The sequence below is a fragment of the Megalops cyprinoides genome, chromosome 2, assembly GCF_013368585.1.
Source record: "Megalops cyprinoides isolate fMegCyp1 chromosome 2, fMegCyp1.pri, whole genome shotgun sequence".
In the NCBI taxonomy this organism is placed as follows: domain Eukaryota; kingdom Metazoa; phylum Chordata; class Actinopteri; order Elopiformes; family Megalopidae; genus Megalops; species Megalops cyprinoides.
In genome coordinates this window covers 13,094,809-13,119,522 of record NC_050584.1, presented here as the reverse complement: position 1 = coordinate 13,119,522, position 24,714 = coordinate 13,094,809, and the positions used below count along the sequence as shown (strand labels likewise).

At 36.7% G+C, this 24,714-nt stretch overlaps 1 protein-coding gene across 1 annotated transcript in view; it reads left to right on the top strand.

Annotated features, from left to right (window-relative positions):
- vstm2a (V-set and transmembrane domain containing 2A) overlaps positions 1-23,983 on the top strand; it is a 43,715-nt gene extending 19,732 nt beyond the window's left edge. Inside the window, exons 3-5 of the mRNA XM_036522377.1 lie at positions 14,026-14,076; positions 14,419-14,755; positions 23,678-23,983. Coding sequence (XP_036378270.1) covers positions 14,026-14,076; positions 14,419-14,755; positions 23,678-23,754 — 465 coding nt within the window. The 3' untranslated portion in view covers positions 23,755-23,983. The remainder of the gene's footprint in view (positions 1-14,025; positions 14,077-14,418; positions 14,756-23,677) is intronic.
- The last annotated feature ends 731 nt before the right edge of the window (positions 23,984-24,714 follow it).

Below are 24,714 nucleotides of genomic sequence, written 5' to 3'. Positions count from 1 at the left end.
CATAATGCTCAACATCTGTGCAGCTTTAGTAATGACTATTTTCTGCATATACTTTTGCTCTTAAAGTGCCAAGCAATTGAGAGTGTTGGCTATGCAGAGTGGGCTAAAATAATCCTGTCTTGTACACATTCATTGGTTGGAATTGGCTCCGGATTACAATGTGTGTTCCCAATTGTTAGGCAGTTTGAGTGCCCAGACTGCAGATATTTACTGCTCCAAATAATTGTGATTTTGTTCACTTTCAAAAGTGGAGCAAATAAAAGTGTGGCTGAAAGTATATTTACATATCATCTGTTGAGAATGGACAAACAGATGACTAATACTGTTTTGTTATGGGCTTTTCTGAACATTGAGAAATGAAGTTCTGACCTGTTTAACATCAAATATTTGGTGGGAACAGTGTGTGATGTGTAGCATTCATAGTCTTCTACAGAAGACAAAGGAGCTATAAGCAGTGAATTTTACTAAACACCAAATCACCATGTTAGATGTGATTCAGCATACGATGCCATTTGTATCTGCTTCTCAACATCCGTTTAATACATTATATCAAGCAGACAGAAATGAGAATGCTGTCTCACAAACACTTGTACTGAAATGCATAGCCTGCTACAGTGTGGAACAAAAATATACCTTGCAAAAATGTGTTCTATTACATCCTGTGGCTGTAGACAGGTGAAGCTTTCACTGGGTGGAAGAAGTCATTTTAAGCTATCAGTCAGAGAATCCAATGACTGTGACCAGAAACCTAGCTGAGTCTGGAAGTATCAATCACACAGGTGTCTCTGCTGGCTTCTTTGGCGTTAGTCTAACTGCTCTGTACTGTCTTCTTTCTGAGATTGCCCTCAGCCATGACTCATATTTGATTGATGACATGACATGGAATGATGGAATGGTGTGGCACAAAACCACATAGAGCATTCTTATATGTGATCATTTTTTTACACCTTAGCCAAACTGTATGGGCTGTGTGGTTCATTTAAACATTTTTTTAGAAAATACGTGGCTGGATTTAGTTCTGCCTATAGGCACTTTTGTTTCACACAAAGTTGATATAACAGATAGGTGTGAACTGATATGGCTTTTCCAGCTCTGATAATAATACACATTTTATGTAGACCAGACACACAGACTATTTGCAATTTGACCAACCAGACCAAATAATTGAATTTTAATAATGCAAAAAAGACACTGTGTTGGATACATTGTAAGAAACCATAAAAATAATACTGTTGTTTAATAATGGTATTAAACAACAATGGTACAAACTATTGATGGTGTATTGAGGTGTACTTCCTCAGCTTTCAGTTCCTTGGATTAAAATTGCTGCACAGCCTCAACCCATTAAAACACAATATCTAAAGTAAAAGGGGTATTTTACAAATAGGCATCTGCTCCTGCTTGAAAAATATTAAGGAAGCGAGGATATGTTGCAGAAGCCCCTCGTCATTACTCATCATCCTTATCACACACTTTCTGTATTAATATTAACACATGCAGTTACAATGAAAATCCACAGAAGTCTCTCTGCTGGGCTGTTTGTTTAGATCTCTGGCATTTTGATCAGGTTCATAGTCATGTTTAGAGATGCTGAGGCAAAATCTCAGTTTGTCTGTATTAGTGAACAGTTGCATGGGTACAAGAATCATCTGCAATTCAGTCCACAGGCCATCCACAGATCAATACCTATACTGAAACAGGCAAAAAAGCATTTGAGAATAATGTCAGGAAGTTTATTAACTGCACATCACGAAGAAGGATATTCAGCAAGGGGGCTGACTTATTATAAAGAATGGGGCCGTAGTGCTGTAAATTTAACATTATATCATAACATTGTTGTATTTATGATGCAAATTTATAGATTTTAGAACACTGAGGCAGAGTATTATTTTAGAATTTAGATATTATGAGTTAATGAAAATATCATGAAACAGCCTTTTTTTCTTAAACATTGTATCAATTAAATTTTGAGCATTCATTAACAGTTTCAATAAACCCTGCGTTATTTGTACAGTGTACCCACTGTGTGTGATAATGTAATATGATTTCATTATTATTATTAATTTATTGGTCATTTGATAACATTCCAACCTGGAGAAAGAATTGTGAATAATTCAACAGTAGCATAGTATTATTATAGAAGCGAGTGTTACAGTTTCCAAGCACAACTTCTACTGGTCTTTCACAGCCAAAAAATGACACATGATGTATTTCTCACTGTGTATTTTCACTCTGGATGAAGTAGATGAAACTGCTTACACATTTGTATAACGTAAGAATTAAAATATTATATGTCTGTTTTGCCCTTCATGTCACTGTTATTTCTCTTAACGTATCAGGCGTATCATTGCGTTTCTAACGATCTGGAAATGAATATGCTAGTGAAGTAACTAAATGAAGACACATTTTAGAGGGTGAGTTGAGAGTCACAGTGGTCTAGCTAGCTGTGTTACACATTCATGGGCTCTCCTTACTCACATGCACTGTTGACAGTAAAGAAGATGTTGCAAGGATAAAGCTTGGTACAAACAGACTTCTGTAATTCTGCACTACACCCCTGCTTTAATTAGGCTGGAAGTGGTGGAAGGGCACTCATTTGGAATCACTATTGTCATTTCACTAGCTGACTGACATTTTTGTGTGGCTCAAAAGCTGAACTCAGAGAATTATTTGCCTTTCTTGATTACCATTCTGTATAGCCAATAGTATAATGTTCAATATATATGACCAATAGTGTTTGATCTGCTTGCTTGTATCTCAGTCCCTATTGCACTTTGTTGTGTTTTTCTGTTGCAGCAAGTGGCAATTCATAACCAAGCTATTTCTGGATAACTAGTTTTCCCCTGCTCTTCTCCACAGTTCTATTATCAGTTGTTCAGAGCCACTTCAGTGCAGTCTGCACTGTAGATCTGATATCTTTATCTTCTGGGACAGATTTAGGGAATGTTAACTACTTAGTAAGAGGGGTAAGATATGTGAGCAATGCAGTGTACGAACTGCAGGATGATTAGCATTTCTGGACCAAGATGTCCAGGATGAATGACCGTTGTGATGAGCTAAAATCTGGTGGTCCAACTGGCTGGCATCCATACTGTATTATTACAGTTCCAAGAACTGGTTAGGACACCCTTTAGGGAGACACATGACAGTGGGGGTGGGGGTCTGTGGAGCAGTCAGGGAGAGAGAGAAAGTTGACCGTAGGCCATAATTGTGGGAGACAGCATGCGCCTTATAAGAGAGTAATTTCTCCAGAAATTGTGGTTTCCAACTGTTTCCAGCCCTTGCAGGAAGAAGATCTGGGCCACAGTTCTGAGAGCAGGAGGATTGATGGTCCCAGTGGCACCCAGGAGGCAACAACTTCCAAGAAAATGGAGTTAGTGATAGTGAGGTATTCAGCTGTAAGAGATATAGGCACCATAGAGTGCACACATGGCAAGAAGTCACAATGGCATGTTAGCTGCCTAGTGCCTAGGTGGAGAACATCTTGGGGGATGTAGACAGACTTCTGGCCAAAGCCAGTGGTCATAGTTCACATTAGATCTACTGACGTACAAGAGGCAAGGCTTGATGTTCTGATGGACAAATATATTTACCTTGCAAATGAGCGTAGGAACTAAACCTTCACAACTGTCTGCTCTTGAATTCTGCCAGTAATACAGGGTAACTCAGAGATTCGGTGTAGCTACAAAACTTATAGGAAAGAGGGTGTAGGTTTACGGGTACCGGGTCTGCCCCTGGAGCCAGTTGACACCTGATAAGTTACTTTTTATTTTTTTGAACACTAGAAGTATTGAGAACAAAAATATATTTTTGAGTTTGATAAATTTAGGCTATGACATGTGGCCAAGTGTAGAGGATGGAAAGGTGGGCAACAGTTTAGGTATAAACTGAGCAGAAATTTACAAGAACTTACCTTGTAATCTTTGGGTCACTGAAGTATTTTATTTGTCCATTTTATTTGAAGTAGTGGCTGCAGTATAATCACATATGATACATAGTGGTAAGTCAAATCCAGTTCTATGAGTTTTAATTTTAGATGAGTCAACAAATTTAACATTGACTGGGTATAACTTATGGACTTTGTAATGAGCTCCCCATCTCCTCCCTATCTCTCACACACTGGTAAACAACAATCAATTACTGCATCGATAGCTAACCAACTAAAAGAGTCATACCTGGTCACAAATGGTCAATCTTGATGGATATTATTGCCTTCTATTGTCTTTTGGTCTATCACATCACATAAACAGTAGTTTTGCTCTCTGTTATGCTGTGTTTATTTACTTGTTCTGTTATTTACATATTATTTTCTTGCTACCTAGTTAAAGTGCAGAAAACCTCCATCGATTCAAACAAAATACACATTCTCTCACCTTCTAGCACACAATCAGCAATATCTTTGTCTGGCTAGAATTGTTTGCCATTAAAATAATTTATTTTTATGGGTTATCACAGTATTTATATAGTGTTGTTCTAGGCTACTTCCTCCTTTGTCAATTCCATAAATGTGCCCAATTCTGAAAAAGAAAAAAAAAATGAAAATGCTTACAACTCTTATCTCCAGAGAACTGTAAGTTGAAGCTGCCTTGGCCACACAGTCGCATTCAAATGCACCTAGGGCACATGCACATGACAACCAGACTTTAGTCTGCTTATGGGGGGACCTTCTCCAACTGCTTAGAGGGCTTTCACATATTCACACAACAATCAAATACACTTCGATTCAGAATACAGATTATGAACCTGGTGTGATTCATAATCTGATCAGCGGCATCTAATTGCCAGCCCTCTCTTGAGGATGTGAATTTGCAATTGAATTATTTAGCAGATGCATTATGGGCAGGAAGTAGATTGCAATACTCATGGGAGCGGTGTAGTTATAATTGTGATCTTCAAGATTTTGATGCCTGAGAACTCCCATTTTTCCACTGCTCCTCACTTTCTGAGTTGGATGTTTGTATTGAAGTAGTGTCTGTTTCTTCCATATTTAACATTGGTGGAATGTTGTTGTTACTGGATCTATGGTGTTGACTGTGACTCCTATACTTATTGTATTTTGGTAGTCCTGTTGCTTAACAAAATAATCGATCTCCCTTCAGCAATCTCACTGCTTCAAGTACAGTTATTTCCTGTATAAATTGTGTTATTCTAATAATATGCATGTTGGAAATTGTAGTTCAGTAAGTACATTGTTTCACGTACCTCTAGGGCAGCAATCAGAGAGCATTCAACCAATATAGACCCAAATGAATTTCTCACACTTAATTTCCCATCGAAGTGACATATCTGAAGCCAATCAAATACCAAAAGTGAAAGCGCTGTTACACTCTTCTCTAGCTTTCCCACAGGAAAATACAGTTCACTGACATAAGAATTTGCTAGTCCTCCCTTATAATAAAAACAGCTCTTACAGCTTTCTCTTCACTGGCTAATGTTTCTGCTACTCATGATTCATTCACTCCTGTCTATTTACTTGACTCTTATCTCATTAATGACCTGTGGGACTCTTCCTGAATTGTCTTTGTGACGATAACTAGTGTTCAACTGTTATTCAGAAGTTATGATTATGTGGCATCATAAATAGCATCATAACATAATCATGCATTAAATTCTTGGATGAATTCGAACATCACTGTCTCCCCATTTCCTGGGCATGGGGACATGTAGCGTGTTGATATTAAGGGACAGTAAGGAACACCATGCAAATAGTTGCTTTGAGGTTTAGAGCCCATTTAAGCTCCGCTAGAATTTGGCCTGTATGGTGTGTTAGAAACCCACCCACTGGATATGACTGCATTAACCTGCCTTTTATATTTGCAGTTAACCAACATAACATCGTAGTTCGCAATAAGTGCAGAGACTATCCCTCTACTCACATAACCTCCTGATGGCTTGGTGGGCCACTTAATTGTTAGATTGTTTTTTCAGTGCAATACCAAACCTTGCAGCTATCAATGGTGCTAGCTCGATTGTTGAGCCTCTTTTTTATTTATACATATTTTATGTTTTTACTGTACATTTAACACAGAAAATGCAGACCTCCTGGAATGCACAACAGTACCTTTTTGTGGAAGAGGAATATATCTGTCAATGCACCTACCTGATTGAATGAATCAGGAAATTTATAAATCATCCTCATAAAAGTGATATCGTAAGTGTCCATAAGTTGGCCTGTCCAAGAATAGCAGTGACAGCTGCCATTTATAATGAGTATGAGAGCGGTCTGGACAGTTTCTCAGAGTATATGTATGAGGGCCATGTAACCATTCTATATTTGTCAGATAATCTAAAAACCACATGCTCACTTCAGAAGAGTTATGGAAAAGTGCAAAATATGGAAAAGAATTGTTGTGCCTGGAAAATGGACTGTGCTGAAGTGGACTAATTTTGGTATGTAGCAGTGACATTGTGTTACCTTGGATTTCTCCAAAAGAAAAGTCAATCAGTTGCAAATTGCATACTTGCACACTTCACAGTTTGCGAAGCCCTCAGTGCTGTGCATTGCTTACAGTTGCTCAAAACCTTTGAAGAGCTGTTTAGAAAGTAGGTTAAGAGTCTGTCGGTAATCCACAAAAATGACATTTGAAAGGGCTTCATTCCTGCTGTTAGTTTGCTAATCCCAGGGCGTCACAGACACGGTCATTTCACCACCTGGGCAGCAGACTATGCTGTAACAGCAGCAAGGGGTCGCGTCCTCTGCTGTTACTGCTCCATTGCGAGCATCCTGATTGCGCCCCGGGTCTTTATATAACTGAACGCTGTTTTCGTTTTGTATATGCTAGAAACAAGGCTGAAAAAACATGACAGCGTGCGCAGCAACACTCAGATGCGCCCATACACAAACCTTAAACTGATGCAATGGCAAAGCAGTTTCCACCATTAGAAATTAAGTATAAATAATTAGTCTAACTATAGGCCCCCAGCCAACCTCACTGGGAAGCCAACTAAGTAGATATTAGTGGTATAATTAGTGACTACTATGTTCAAGGCAAACAAGCACAATGACGACTTCATTTCTGCTGAGGGCTAATGAGCCCTGGTTTATCACATTCTGTATACTTTGTAACACAGCTCAAGTGAAAATGATATGGAAGCCTCTCAGTGCGTGAGGTTTAAATTTGTTATCGTAAACTGTAGACAACACGTGGAAAAACAAGACATTTACATCATATACATGAGAAACAAAGGTGCTTTTAATGACATTCTTAAAGCTTTGGAGGGTTTTTTTTAATGCTCATTACATTAAAGACCCAGTGTAATGCAATATACTGTGCAATCATGAGCATTCAGAGAATGGCCTTATTCCAATATAAATGATGACGTTCTTGTCATATGAAGATAATTTAATCGCAATGATGTGTTCATAGCAGAGACTTGGGTCCCCCATGCATTATGCATAATGACCACTGGACACCTTTCACAAGGAGTCAGTTTCAGTCTTAATGAAGAATGACAGCATGTTATGGTCAGTGGTTTTGTATTAAAGAGGCTAGAAAACAGTGCACAGATGGGATAGTCAAAACAGCTGAGAAATTGTTTGCTCAGTGCAATACAAAGTCTGGAATTTCAAATAAAATATGAATTGAAGTCACTGAGTTTAGCTGAATGAGATGTGAAAATGTGACATCCTTCTCCCAACAACTTTTTCAACATAGAATAATGGTGTCACAAAGCTGTATGATTTGGTCCTACAACATCTCTCACAGTAATACTTTGTAGTTTTCAATCTTTTGTCATTTATAACAACGCAAGAAAGTTTCATGATTTGGCAGTAGTTTTGAGTACAGCTACTGTAGCAGAGCCATGTCTGGTCTTGAGCAGTCAAAGCTCAAGTTATTAATGCTATGTCATGCATTAATAACTCTGTATGAAAAAAATATTCTAATATCAGTGTGAAACTACCACCCATACGTTTTTCATTGGCAGACAAAATGTAGTCTCTCCATATTTGCATACATGTACTCTAACATATGGATATATTTAACAAGATACTATTTACAGTCGAATCTTTGAAAGACAAACTATCAATTAGTTATTATTTAATGATAAAATGGTAAACCCGTAAGTTTGAACCTTAAACCAGTTTGTTTAAGGTTCAGATTTGTATTAGTTATGCTAACACATGAAAATACAGCATGTGAAACAGGTACAGCACAGAATGTAGATGTTTGTCAGCACTCTTGTTCTCTCCACATACCACCCTCATTTTATCTTGTTTTGTTGTTGTAACTAATTTCACATGACTCCATTACATACATTATGGCATCTTGGTTAGGGTAGGATATATAGTACTGCAGGCATAAAACAACATATGCTAATTTTATTATGAAATTTTTACTTTGGAAATCATAAAATTATGATGTATTACTTTTACATGGTGATTTTTTTTTTTTCTCAGTTTTTGGCCAATGAGCTTTGAGTACCACGTCGATTGTCCTATTTGGGAGAAGAGAGTTGTCATGCCGTTTGAAAGTGGATAGCTTTAGTCTCGTCTCCTGTCTAATATTGGCCTCCTAGGGCCAGTAAAGATTGGATTTTGCATTCCTGGGGTGAGAGCTCGAGACTGATTACTTTGTGTGAATCTGAGGAGCCCATGCCAAACTCTCCGTAGCTCACTTTAGCTCTCCCTGCCTAGATTTAATAGTTCAGTTACACAAAAGAGAATACAAAGACATACTCTCCAGAAGGAGGCTGAGATAAGAATATAGCTGGATTCCTCTTTGTGGAAATTATAATGGCACAGAGGATGTGGGCATCCTTTAACAGAAGCCTCCTGTCTCCAAAGTGCACCTTTGTTTTGTCATATGCAATAATTAATTGGCATGGAGAACACACTACTTCGTTTAATGAGCAGAGTATTGCCCCCATTTTGAAACCTTTAAGAAATATCAGCATGAACTGTTTATCTTTCGGAGTTTCTTCCACAGATTGATTGAAAGCGGGAATGCTGCACTGCTCAAGCCTGGAGTCAGCAAAAGAGTTTTCCGGGCACAAGTCCATTTGGCATTCTCTTTTAGAAGGAATAAGTGATACATCCTTAGGTCAGTGTTCAGTCCACAGTATGGGTTAAGCCAATACAGTGTGCCCTCAGCAGACAAAACCAAACCCTTTATTTGATGACACTTCATTTCAAAAGGAGTTTTTTTTTTTGTATATTTCTAATTTAAAATACTGGTAGGAGTCGTATCACTAAAGACCATCTTGGGTACAGCCAGGCTGCCTAGTTTAGTGATGCCATAAGTAACATTCATTGTTTGAGTCCTGAAGTTGTTTAACATTTACAGTTGTGTCACTTTTTTCAAATATGGGTAAAAGCCCCACTGTATCACTGATAAATGTCAAAATGTCAAGCTTTTTTTTCCAAGTGTGTTTGACATCTCTTGAAATAAGAAATTTAAATATTTAAAAGAAGCCTATCGTTAGTTTCTACAAAGCTTTCGTTAGCTACAGATCTTGCAGCCATAATATTATTTTGGTCTGTGTTTGTGTATAATAGCTAGGTCAAGAAGTCTAGTTACAAACTGCATGAGAGGAAAAAGAGGTTCAAACTCATTTACGGGCACTGCTTATCCTTGCTATCTGGAATAACATTAAGCAGACAGTAAACTGACAAAGGAAACTGACAAAAAATCCAAAACATTGATTTTATAACATATGTTTTATAATTTGCATTACAGTGAGAAGAAAACAGTGGCAATAAGACAGAAAATTGTGCATGCTTTGAAAAAAACCATCAGAACTGAAACAAAAATCAACTTTTATTTTTCTAAGAATTTTTCCAGCATTTATCAAGCTGTGCTTTGAGCTGTAGTGTTTTTTCAACAAGAACTACAATACAAAAGTTCACTTTACTTGCCAGTCAACCAAACACTTTTTAAAGAAATTATTCCACCTTTAACACAACATTAGGGGACTGATTATGGGACTGATTCATCATGATCTGAACAAAAAAAAAAAACATGAAACTGTATATTAACATACAACATATACTTATACATGTAACATATAACATATACTTTACAAAGTATCTGACATTCAGTACACAATTGCCTAACCTGTTGCCAAAGGATTACCTGACAAAAGATATTAAACAGCAGTACAAATTCATTTCTGTTGAAACAAATTCACTTATTGAGTATATGATAAATGATAGCCTACCTAACTGAACCTGAGTGCAATGGAAACTTTGCTATCCAACCACACTCATGGTATATTAAACCTTGCAATCAAAATTTAGTATATTTTTATAAATATAATTGTGTGCTGAGCTCTGCGGTCCAGGTCTGATCCCTTGCATGCTACCAGCCTTTATGTTCACACTCAACTCTTCATAAACATCACACTGTTACACAGTACAACAGAATCTTAATGTAATTGTGCCCATTGATATATAATGTTGTATTCTGACTACATGGCCCTGTGTTAATTTACATGTACAACCATTAATTTTGCTTAAAAGGCCAACTTACTCTTCTTTTTATTTCTTCTGCGCTTGTAGCTAACGTCACAGTGGGCCCGCTACAGTAGCCAAAAATACAGATGCCTCTCGAGCAAAGCTCGTAACTACTAGCGAATACCATGCTGGGCTTTTGCCAGTCAACGTAATGTTTGTCTTCAAACTTCCTTTGTAATTATTATTATTATTACTACCCCATGTGAAGGAAAAAGCTGAGTTATTTATAAATAAATAGATAATTAAATAAATACATTTTGAGATTAAATACACAAGTGAGTAAATAATTAAATGAATATGGTTCATTTCTGTCCAAATTTGTACATTTATTCATTGAGGTATTTCTGCATGCAGTATGTTAAGATAGTGTGCCAGGCTAACCTGATTCTGATGAATGCCTTGGTCAAGCATGTACGGGTATCAAAATGCTAAACGATTGTACTCCTTGTAGCTTGTATAAATGTTCTGAACCCATTCACTCAAATGCCATGGGATGTGGCAGACCAACTTGATAACTTTAAGTTCTTTCTGTACTTACCTATCAAGTCACTGGTACAACTGACATCAAGCAGCAGCTTTTAAGTACTGTAAGTACTAGATGGTAGGTGCTTCTGCACTGCTAGTTATCTAGTTAGCCATATGTTGACTTTTCCCAGGGGTTGGCAACCCTAACAGGAAAAGCCATTAAAGAAAAAAAAAAAGTTACGATAACATGACATTCTGAGAGCAGTACAGATATTAATGTTTAAGAACCTCAAGAAAGAAACTAAGATACTTTTTGTTTTAAATACAGAGTAGAATTTTAGTTGATTTAAATTTCATATTGATTACCCATTACTGGATTTTACCTTGTTGTGAGAAGAAGGGAGATTATTTTGAAGCTCCTATGTCCATGCCTGTTCTGCTTGTCTTATGTTGAAAATAGTAAAATTACAATAACTGTGCTATATTTGATCTCATGACCCAGAGAAAGATGCATATTGCTTGCGGTCATGTCCATCACTTAGTGTCAGCAGGCTGTTAGCAAGCTGAAAATCTGGAAGACAGGTTGAAAGCCAGTTAATGTTACATCCAAAAAGATAAAGCCAGTATAAGAGTGTTATAATAGCTATTGTTACTAATGATTGTGCAATATTTAAGGTCATACGTGTGCAGGTTAATACTGACTCTAATATGTCCTAATGTGTGTCATTTTGCCACCAAATTTCACTGTTGGTGATCAGCTTGAGCCCCTCCGTTTGCAGATAAGCTATCTGTAGGATGAAAAATATAGCACATACATGCTGAGAAATTTAAACTAAAATCTCACTAGCAAAAGTGATTTTTTTCTGCTGTTTGTTGCTCAAGTGTGCGTATAGACCTTTCAAAGTTTGATGATAAAGCGATCTTGTCAGATGTCCTCACTGCCCGCCTTGTAGCTACAGAGGGGCAGCCAAAAATCCACATGTGGCACCAGAGCCACCGGTTTTCAGCTCCTGACTTATCCTATCCATTTTCTCTGCGAATGTAGCACGTCTGCCTCTCTTGTGAACAAGTTTACATCCGTCACGTAGGATGATGTCTCCCAGAAACACAGTGAATGGTAACTTCTTTAGCAAAAGCAAACGGCTTGTGATGCAAAACCCAACGCTTAGGAATAGTTTATTAAGAGTAGATTAAAAAAAACTGTTCATTGACTGAGGCATGTCTGGGCATGTCATTGGCTACCCAGCAGGAGAATAGTTTATTGTGCAGAGCTTGAAAAAAATAAGCTGTTGCAGCAACTTTGATAGATTTTCCATGAAGCCATCTATGCAAAATAGAATGTAGTCATTGGGGTGCATGATTGTCCACTTCATTCTTTCACTACATGACTGTCAACAAACGTTAGTTTGTAGCGATTGTTTGCAGTATATGCATCACTCCTAAGCAAGTTGAGAGTAATTTCTCTTGAGTGTACAATAGACTAGTGGCATGTAAGACCAGCTTACATCATTGTCATACTACAGAAATAAAAAAATAAATAAATGTAGGAAAAAATGAACCTTTATGTATGTATTAGAGCCTGACCAAAAAATCGGTGTGCCGTATGTAAGGTAGAAGTACAAATGGTTTAATTACTTATACTATTCTATCTGCTGAAGTATTGTTGGAATTTGTTCTTCTCCAATGTGTAGCGCTACTATACCCAGTATAATCCTTATGGAAAACACTCATAACATTGGTGAAAAATTCTTGTGTGGTTTTTATTTGGCTTCACTTTTGGTGTATTTTACACTGGGGATCCTAACCAGGCCAAGTATGACCAAAAGATTAGCCTGCATCATGGTGGCTCTGCTAATATAAATTGCTTTCATGCTTTCATCTAAGGCTTCAGTGTTACTTTTTGTTACATGCAGTGTTTGTTGAAATAATATATGTCTCAATAAAGTGTATTTCTGAGATGTACTTCCTCCAGAGAAGCTTGGTTAGTCTTATAGTGATGCCACTTTGACATAATTCACATAGTTTGAATTGAAACTGTAGCGACTTTAATAGGCTTTGAAGACTTTGCAAGCACGAGGTGTGCTCTCAAATTCCTGTGAAACGCATTTGTCATTAAAGGCAAAAAGATATTTTTAGGGTTAAAAGATGTCCAGCCTTTCACAATTACCTAAATGTTCTACCTACAGCATATTAGGTTTGCCCCTGGGTAGTCATTTTTTCTTTGCCTTGGCCACCAATCAGAATTTATAGTTTTATTTGGATTGATTTTTTACTGGGTAATGAAATTGCATGGCTGTGTGCTGGTAGCAAGGTCGGGTCCTGTTTATGTAGTTTAAACTATGGTCCTTGTTTTTTCTTTTTAAATCAATCTTTTAAAATGGCCTTTCTTTACTTGGAAATGTTTCCCCCTTTTAAACCTCCACAAAACCTGTCTTAAAATAATTCATTTCAGACATAGTGCAAACTACCAAGGATTAAAGCTCAATGATGATAATCCAGATAATATTCAATGATTTCTTACTTGACATATAACCAATCTATTCAACGTCTGGCCACCCTTAATTACCTAATGGTCAGGATTAAAATGTACAAACCCCACAACTACTAATTTCTTTTTTAAAAAATAATACAAGTATATAGTTGAATTATGAAATTGTCAGCCTAATTACCACTGAAAAAGTCTTCATAACATTAAAAGCTCTCATGTAGGGTTTTTTAGACACCTGAGTAGTAGGTACCCATGTTGGTACTGTCCATCTTTTAAACAGACAGGTTCTTGATGCATCCATAAAACATTTATAGACACTGATGAAACTGCATTATCCTACAAAGTGCACTTTTAAAGGTACGGCTCTCCAGGAGTGCTTGGGGATGTGATGATCTGTGACTCTTCCAGGCACAGTTACTGGTAATGTCTGTAACACTGTAATACTGGTGAAGTTTTTTGTTTACAGTTGGTGGGGGTATTTATTTGGCTAGAAACATACATGACCATATGTCGAAAGTCTTAACTGAAACTTTACTGAAAGGCTTCATGAAATGATGTGTAAACCTTATATGCATGGCCTGGAATTAAGTTCATAATGATTTATTTATTTCATTTCTAGATGGAAATCGTGCCCGAAATTGATCCGGATGACGAGGGGACTAAAATAAGTGTAAGTCTCATAAGTCTGCATGTTCATGTTGTACATGCATGTTGATGTTTTAATTTAATACCATGCAAATATTAATTAATTATACAAATGTTACTAAAATTAATTTAAAAAAATGTTAGATAAAATTACAGTGTAACACACAAGTAAATAAGTTTGTGCTCTGTACTGCACAACACCTGTTTTCCTAAAGAGCCAAACAGGAAATGTAAACCAGCATGAACAGACTGCTGTCATATGTAAACTTCAGAAATAGTGGTGACTGATCAATAATGCAAGAAGTGCGGAACTGTCATTCAGAAGAAACCCACATCGTGCAAGCCCTGTCTTTTGGTGTCATTGCAGACAGTGAAAGTGCAAGGAAACGATATATCCCACAAGCTGCAGATTTCCAAAGTCGAGAAAAGTGATGAGGGTTTATATGAGTGCAGAGTCACGGATGCCAACTACGGAGAGCTACGGGAATACAAGGTCCAGGCCTACCTTCAGGTGAACGCCACTGCTCGTCCGCGGAACAAGGCAGTTAAGAAGACATCGCCTTTGCACCTGACGGATAAAAAGCCCCGGAAAAATAACTCTGCAGCTGCGCAGGACAGCGCCATGAGCTCTGACCAGAGGCTCCGCTCTACCTCGAGTTCTCAGACAACACCGTCCAAAACAGCAAAACACAGCCCTGGGTCAGGTAGGTACTTTCCTTTACACTTACACACATGCTTGTGAAAGTTGTTTGTGAAAACACCAGCAATGATATAATCTTACATAAAGAGTTATACAGTTATTAAAATGTATATGTAGTGTGTGTGTGTGTGTGTGTGTGTGTGTGTGTTGTGTGCGTGTAACCTATTCACTTGGGTACAGTCAGAGTACAGATAATACTTCAGGCCCAAAGGTTATAATCAAAGATGCCTGCTTATGATAGATCTGGACAATTTAAAAAAAAAATAATCCTATCGATTCCAGCGTGAGAGTAAGATTAGAATGCATTCAGCATGTGCTGACACCTGTGTTTTCTGGCGCTGTTGTGCTCTATGTGACACACTTGTAAACGCTGAGAGGCATCTAGTCCCAGGGAGTCAGGCCTCACCTGAATGATGACATTATGATGCTGAGGGGAAGCGTTTGATTGAATGCAGGTATTGTGAAATGGGCTCAGTTTAACATTTGAAGCTGAGAAAGGTTGGGGACAAGTTGTTTATCACTGTAACAGAGAGGTTTAGGATAATGACTCTCCAGGTGATAAGTACTGCTGCTGTGAATGCAGTCAGAAAACAGTTCAGCAAAAGTTCACTGGTATTCGTAATGAATATGTCACTTACAATATCTGTCACGGGCCTCTTCCTGTTCATCATCATCGCCCTTGCATTCACAAGTAAAGATGGGCATGACCGGCTTTTGCACTGCTTGACTACCCAATGGTGAAAACAATTTTGTACTCAGATCCTTGGAAAAAAAATTAAGCACAAGGGCCATTACTATGGCAACAATCTGTAACTTGCTAAAATACAGACCAGCCAACTTGTACACGCTTTGCATACCAAGAGCACACTCATACGCCAGAACAAAATCATACAAGAAGCGATGCAAAAACTTGTAGTTGATGGATAGTATTAGTAGTACTGCCATTGTTTCCTTATTTGATGGTCTATTTTGCCAGTATTGGGTCCCTGACTGTTCAAAGAGAACGCTGTGAAAGCAAGCACGGTCTGAGGATCCACTACAGGGGTTTAAATTTTTCTGTATTGTGCATAAGATATTTATAAAAGGATATTCATTGCATTCATGGTGCACACACTGCTGCAAACCCACCCTCACTCCCACCCTAGCTTAGCTTTTAAGACTAACCCCAAGCTAACCGCAAACTAGTCAATAACTAGAAAAGAACACAAGGATCTTTTTAGGAGGTAGTTACTGTGGACTCGGAAGGGAACCAGAATGGGAGGACTCACTCCTGAGGATAAGTAAACCTTGGCTTCTCCTGACAGGGTTAGCCCTATCTTGCAGACCCTTGTGGGAATAGCCACAGTCCGCTACTTCGCAGTTTAGTTTGTTATGCTTGTGAAGTGTTAAAAAAGCGAAAAGACATCTAATCTGAAAAAATGACATACAGAGCCAGAAATGTTCAAATCAACATATACAAACACTGTGGCTCAATGGCTCATTGGCTTTGTTAAAGTCTACTTAAAGTAGTAAACCATCACAGGTATTTGTGAGTAAATTCGAATAGGAGTAAAGGAAAGAAATTCACAACAGTTGTTATAAAAAACTTTACACTAAATGGCAATATTTTGAATGCAAACTTATGTCAATTTCTTATTTAACCATTAGTTCCAACCACTATTACTTAAATTCACCAAAAGTGCAAGAGTCCTTCCCTCTTGCACATTTCCATCATACATTGTGTGTGATGAATTGAAGAAGAATTTCCATTCTCACCTTTGCAATCTGCAATTTTCACCTCTTTTCATTTGGGTTAAATGAAGTCTAATAATTTGAAAGGTACACACTGTAGAGATATGGTTCAAAGCCTGGTGTGTCACAACACACGCTACCCTTTATGGCTGTACTGTTAAATTAATTTTAGGTGCGCCCTGGCATTCAAAAGCAGAAAAACAATCTGTGATAAGTCCAAGGAGTCTGATCCATTAAGATGAACAGTGAATTTATTTTCTAAGTAAGGTGCAAAAGTACAGTTTTGTTATCATGAAATTGTGCATATTTTAAAAACATTTCCAAAAGTCAGTGCTGTCCTTTTAAATCCCTTAGCTGCTCTTCTCTTTGTCAGCAGTCATCTCAGTGTCAAACTCGTAGCTTATGGTCGCATGGCCCACAGTGACTAATTAGAGGTTGGTTGAAAGGTGAGAGCCTGGCAGCTCCATTTTGGACCAGTTGCCTTTATAGACAACCGTATCTATTTAAGATGCAATCTATGTCTTAAATGGCATCCTTTTAAATTTGGTGAGTCTGGTTTGTTTTAAAGCAAATAAACATTGAATAAACATGGACCAGACAAAGCTAGGACTGGATTGTATTGGCTGAGCATGCTTTAAAAATTATATAAATTATTTGTCTTACCTCAGTGACTTTTAATACTAGTCTGGTCTTTTTCCAGCCTTATGCCTTGCTTTTATCACTTCCTTTGGTCTCTCTCTTCATGCTTGTTCTTCTTGATTGCATATTGCATCATGTATAGTAATACATCTACTGTATACATTTCACAGTCAGACTATCATACACTGTATGCACCACATAATTCACAGTCAGTTCTTTAATCTAATACTATTAGATTAAACGTGTACATCAATATAAAATCATATTGCTAACACAGCATTGAGCTTAATTTCAACTGCTTGACATAATATTTGTATGATGAATTTAATTTCTGAGGAGATGAGTGACACATTTTCATTATTTCCTGAAGTTATGCTCAGGGAATGTGATTATTTACACTAGTGTTTCTTTATGCATTTATCATATGTGCATAGCATTTCATCATTTTCCTTTATGGTAGGGATAGGGTCACTGTACTAATTGCAGTTACAATTAGTTTCCATTTTATCAATATATCCCTTATATTCCCTTATGTCAATATATCAATTTAGATAAAATGTTTTGTAATAGATAAAATTGTTCATAACATTGTTTCATTATTTGCACTTCACCTTTGTCCATTGTCTTGAATTGAATGCCTACCCCAGCAATATATCAACATTTGTCCTTAAATTTGACTTTTAAAATAAATAATAAATGATAGGGTTATTTCCATTCTTCTTCTTCATTAATTTTGTGCGTGTTTATCAAGAAAAAAGTAAAATTTGCATTTAAATATGAATGAAAATATAGGACAAATTCTGCCGGAGGTTCATACTATTACAAAACATGTTTTACATGTAAACATGAAAACAAAAAAAAGTAGCAAGAATAACTGGTTATCTTGGACACCAAAATAGCAAATATCAAAATAGTTTGGTTTTAAAGCAACATCTGCAACTTTGATGCACTCATTCTCATAATAAATATAACTAAAAGAAAAGAACAAAAACTTGATGATGCCAAAATCATCTAAACATGGCTGCATCACAATAAAAATTATTCCCACTCTGACAAAAAGCAAGTCATTTTGTGCATTCATAATTTATGTAAAAGTTAATGTCATTTTAAAAGTAGAGAGGTTTTACTTTCAATCATACTGCATTTTGAGTATAGTTGCAGTCTGTTACCGCTGAATTTATTAAATGTGAATCTCACATAGTCCAAATGTTTCTGTGTGTAGTGGGAGTATTCAATACATAGAACTAGTCCTTAAAAGCAAAAATAAAAATGTAACTGTGCCTGTCATTTAGACACTGTGAGGTATGTATTCAGCCTGTTATTTAGACACTGTGAGGTATGTATTGAGCACGTCTCTGTAATTCTGTGTAATACATTGTTTCAATGTACAAAGGATACTACTTATATATATTTTTCCCAGTTGCTTGGTATCTTGTCAAGTTTTGCAAGAAAATGATACAGTCTGTTTGCACATATAGTGCATATAGATACTGCAAGATGGCAACAAGCTAAATTATGCAAAGTGTTTGTTTTTCCCTAAATGAAAAAAAAAAAGCAAGAATGAAACTTGAGTCTATAACACTTGGGGCCAGTTAGGAAATGATGTGTCAGCACAAGGGGAAGAGTGATGACAAACGTGATGAGTGGTGCTAAAACACAGCAGGACATACTACTATACTTGCTTTCCCTATTTTGCACTTCATCAAGTGGGGAACAGCTGACCCCACCAGCCCCAAGATAAAATTCCCTGCTGCAGTTCTGACTGTAACAATGTTTAGGCTCTTCCAGAAATAGCCTTGATTATCAATGACTCTTTAGAGAAGTTTATGAGTAGAGGTCACAGCTACATAATGAATGCAGCGGCGCTTAGGCTTTATGGAGTGTTAAAACCATTAAAACTGACAGTCAAAAACATGCTTTTGGCATGCATATCACCCCGTTAAATAAATGGCTGCACCATATTGATTGATTTAAAATGAGGTAAGGAAAGTTTTGTGGTTGCAATTTTATTTTTAATAGAACTCATTATTGCTTAGTTCAGCTTTCTTGTTAGAGTCTTGCCTCGGATTTTCCTTTGTTATATTATACTCACTTTGCTGCAGCCTGTGTTTTATGATTTATTTATTTATTTTTCTACTAAAATATGGACTGATCCAATTTCAGTGTGTCACAATTTCAAATACTTTGCTATTTCAAGTCAAACCAGAAATGGATGAATTTACACAATACAACTGAATAAGAATCTACTCATAATAAAGAGAATAAAGAAAAATAAAGCTATATTCATAAGTGTTGCATCATAAATATTGTGTCATTAAAAGGCACATTGACTGAAAAATAAAATGAAATGAAAAGTGCATAACACTTAAAATGACTACAGTTGCATTGATTTAGGAAATTTCCTCAGTGATTGATGAGTCTCATAAAACCTGAGGTGAAATGGTCTAGATTGCATATATCAGCATGTCTTTGACAGGTTTTAGAAATATTCAGTTGTTTACTTTAATGTTTTGAAGTGAATTATGTATCATTTATTTATTTTACAATCTACAACAGAGAGCACTGCAGGTTAAAGGTCTGCACAGGCCTGAAACTGAAACCTGAGTCCAACCTGAACTGATCATTTTAATACCTGAACCTGAACATGACCCCAAAGATGATAACGTTACCTGTTACCCAACCCAGCCCAAACTTGACCTAGCTAGGGGGGCACAAGAATGCTAGCAATCAGTAATCAGGCTATCGGGAATATTGAAATCAAATCAAAATCATTTTCAGCATATTGTGTATGTGACAATTATCTTTCCAAACTTTCTGTAAAACACAATGCAATCAGTGAATAAAGATCAGGTCAAAAGAGCAGATGAAACACACAGTATATACCATTTAGGAGCTTAACAAATGAACACATTATGGCCTGGCGTGGTTGCGAAAACAGTGCACTATATAGTGAACAAAATCTCTACAAATAAACAAAAACTGGAAAATTCAGCCCAACAGTGATGAAAACAGAGAGCCCAATTAATTGAAAATAAGTTTTTCCTGTCTAAACAAGGAAGTAAATAATTAATCCTCCATTCAAGATTGATATTTTGGTAGCCTTAACAAAAATTCCCTTTGTATATGAGATATTAGCCTAGATATTACACAGCAGTGCATTAAAAACCTGACAGAAACACCTGACCTGACCTGAAGTGCAAGTGCTATGACACAATTATAGACCCAAACTGGTTCCAACCCAGTATGTTTTGTTGAGTCCCATCATGTTTGGGACAGTTTGCTGGGTGTTACTGCAGGGTAACCTGAAGTTCTGTGCAGTATGGTGGTACGTAGAAGTTCTGCAACAAGATTATTTTTGCATGTAAAGCCGTGTGGATTATGAAATCTATTTTTCATAAGAAAAATTCAAAGATGTGTAAGATACTGAAGCAACATATGAATTATTTACTTTCATTAATTTTCTCTCACATTTGAAAAGCAAAGTATAGCTGAACCCCCATAAATGCTCATCTTTTGGATTATTAAATGAAACTATGTTGTGTTTCGTGGAAGTTTAAAGACAAAAAACAAACCACCATATTGAAATGTCTTTGATTTAAACAGTATATAATCTATACATTACCCATTATTCAGTCAGGGATCATTGCTTTGTGGATGAGACTGTCAGAACAATACTCAACTCTAGGTGAGTACTACAGAACAAACAAAACACCTGCTAATTGAAGTCCCCCAGACAGGCTCTGCTGTTTGAATTACATTTGCAATATTCTGCAGCTAATACCATTAAGGCGGTCAGATGGCACTTGAAGAGTTTTGTCCCATTGGTGGTCAGACTCCACCCTAACCCTCCTCAGAATAAACCATACTGCTACTAAATATTTGTACTCATACTAGGGCCATTTATGTACTAATAAACTCAACTGCTATTTTTTTTTAATCAGATCAGCAATTTTAGCAACAGTAATTTATATAACAACAGTAGTGGAAGGAGTATTCCCTGTTTTCAATTAAAAAAAAAACTTGATAAACCAAAAACATTTCATCCAAAATTAAGTGGAAAATTGAATGACATAGCTTTTTTAGTCATGGACAAAGTGATGCAGTTTTGAATACAGTCTGTCATTCCGGCAGCACACTTTTGTTAATTGCCATGACATTTCACTGTTTCAGCTGTATGCTATTAGGGAATAAAGGTTCATACTCACCCCTACTCCTGAAACATGTCATGGTTCCTTTCTAGGTGGCTTATTTTCATGCCTGTTTGCAATTTACTCAGGGCACCTCATGCCTCCATTTCCATTTAATTATTAACACTAAGCAGATTTCATCAGATGTAATCAATTATCCTTTCAACTTTGATTTAATAGGGGTCAGGTTCATTAGAATGATTATATGCTTGCTGTGGCAGAAGATGTACAAAAGTGCATCCCTGCAAAGTAAATGTACACTGTGGCCAGCATTAATATTTGCATCGGGGCCACCAAAATAATACACTGCCTTTTGATTGTCCTTAACAATAAATTTGTGCAAGTACAAGCAGTGTTCCTTCCAAGGTTTTCCACTTGGATTCTTAAGTTTGCATGTGCCAAGGATTAAATTTGCTCAATTGCATGTAATGTCAATGGCCTCTATTCAATCTAACTGAAATTCACTTTTTCTTTTACTTAAAGTTAACGATGTGATCTAGTATTGCTTCTTTTATGTTTTGCATTTCTTATACTCTCCACTGAAAGTTAATGACAAAGCACATTGCATTCAGACTCAGTCTGGGCTCAGGTCCTTCCTGGGCCTGAAGTCACCCTCAGAAATAATTATTCTTCATGATGGTGATGCTCCAGCCCGATTACCCTATCTGACGTGATTGCAGCCTCTCTGTGGTATTCCTGTTCACTTGATCACCCAAGGCCAAATTAAATCTGACAGGGAAGAACACCAGGTCACATGCATCCATTTTTTTTTTCGATATTGAGCTTGGCCGAACGAAACTGTCCCCAGATGATTCTCCTCTGAGAACATTGCTGTGCTTATTCTGATGGAAAATCCAGTAAATGTCACCATGATTTAGTGAATATTTCATTTTCCATTCCCTGAGTGTTGCATTGTGTTGTAGGATTACTTTCCTGTGGGGCTTTTTTTTCCTGTCTTCACAGGTACAAATTAGTGTACTGATTTCTTTCCAATGTTTTGAACCTTGCAGCTCATTCAATTTAAGACTTCAAAGGACATTATAAAAAAAGATGTTAGATATCTTCACCCCACCATACTTAAGTATTATATAGTGTTGTAATTAAAAGTAGACAGCACTGATCAATGATTCAGAATATGCCATACTTTTCTTCAAGGCATTCACTGGAAAACTGCCCCCAAAATATTCTTTCATTCCTTTTGGACTGAAATTTCTTGACAAATCAAATTTTATATAGCTGTCATTTTTGAAGAACACTCCTATCTATTCAAGTGCAAAATCCACAAGACTCAAAACATACTGTAAAAACACCCAGCAGTGTACTTGCATGTAAGGCTGCTAAGATATCCTGTATCACAGCTGTTAGATATTTTATGCTTGTCAAAACTCAGAACAGCCTGCAGGAATGTTTGCTTAAAAAGACTGGGCAGTGGATGCTCTTCATATGCAGCTTTTTCAGCCTTTTCAGAATACACTTTTTCTTATCTTTTGTAAAGTTACTAAATTGTTTTGTTTTCTTCAAGGTAAGTGAGTGGATTTGTGCATTTTGTATTGTTATTAACGGCCCCAAATCTGTCACAATTGGGGAATCTCTGATTGAACTTCAGAAGTGACTTTTTAAACACAATTTCATTTCACACAAAGGATTAGGCATTTCAAAATGCAATAGCTTCAATGGTCATGTAATTTATTGCAATATGTACTAAATGCAGAGCATTGTTGAATTGTATTAACTAGCACAATAAGATGATGTCTATGCTTACTAGATGAAGTTTAGTTTATCTTCTACACATGAAGCGTAAATTATTTCATTGTAATTTGCACAGTCTGCATCTGTGTTTGGCGTGTAACCTCTTCAGCACTGATGTAGTTAATATGCAATGTAATGAAAATGTACTTGCAAAACTGAGCATCACTGTCATTTCTTAGTGGTTGATAGCGTGACCATGGGCAAAAATGACAGATGGAACATCTCTCATTATGGTATACCAAAGATGGCTTTGTAAAAAGCCATGCCCAGGAGAAGGCTATTAAGTCCATGGTAATTAATACTTTTGGATTTGTTTTACTGAAATAGTGTCTCTGGACATTTTGGGCAACAGTTTTATCTTAACATATTTTAATGTCAGTACATAGTGTGAACTGATTTACAAAAACGGGAATAATAAATGGGAGGTGTGGGGGACTGCATGTTATGTAATGTTATGTAATAAACCCATGTATGAACCTCAGATATATTCTTATGTTCCACATTGTAGGACTACTGTGACATATTGTATTTACAGTGCATGCTGAAGACTCATTACAAGGCTTTATAAGCAACAAATAAAATCTGTAAGATAAGCAAATGTCTTTTAACTTCTTCCACAGGTACGAGGATAGCTACAAGCTATGGACTTGCTGTCCTGCTCCTTGTTTGTGGCTTTGTGAGGGGTGCTGTACTATAGTTTCAAGTGCTGACTTTTTCCAATATCACTTTCTCTTCTTAAAGCAAAGAGAAACTTGCCTGCTATTTCCACGGAGTGGACAGCACAGCTGGCCCTAACTTCCAACCACCACTCTGCACCCAATGCATTCTAATTACCTACACAGAAGCACCTTTTTTCCAAAGGCAAGCCAGAAGGAAAAACTTTTGTGCTGAGCATTTATTTAACGCTCCCAACAATCAAAACAAAAGGGGACTGCCAATGTTCACACAAATTATTTATAACCTTTCACAAATACTTTTTTCCTGCATTACATATGTATTGTTGTACCATTGCTTGAAGGTTTCAAACAGTCTATACTGCATTTGTATTTTATGTGTGTGTGTGTGTGTATATATATATATATATATATATATATATATATATATATATATATATGTATATACAAACACATACAGAATGATTTATTGCCCTTTATTGCCCAAGGTACACATTCATATTTTCTTTACTTCTCCCAGCAGAAAAAAAAGAAATAAAACATGAGTAAGTATTGTGGTTCAACAGTTGCTGATTAAGTTCTGCTTCAATGTGAGATGTTTTATGATATGTAATCTGCAATTACAGTAAATAATCTATGTTCTTTCAGATGTATTCTGTGTTGCTTAACCGTACATACTTTGTTTGGGTCATTACTTAAAATAATAAATATGAACTTTTTTTCTGAAGAAGAACCAGTGTTCTTTTTCAATGAGTGTTCACAGTGGTTAGAATGGGTTGGTGATCACTATAACATAATACGTTTGTTTGACAGTTGTTTTTTTTTTTTTATTGTGCTGTGCTTGTTAACACTTTGACAATACATGATGTCAGAATGATAATATGAGGCATTTGGAACAATGGCATATTCTGAACACTTAAAGGGGACATGGAACCTACTGTTACTACAGGTTGACTTTATGATTTGTTCTGTCATAAAACAAA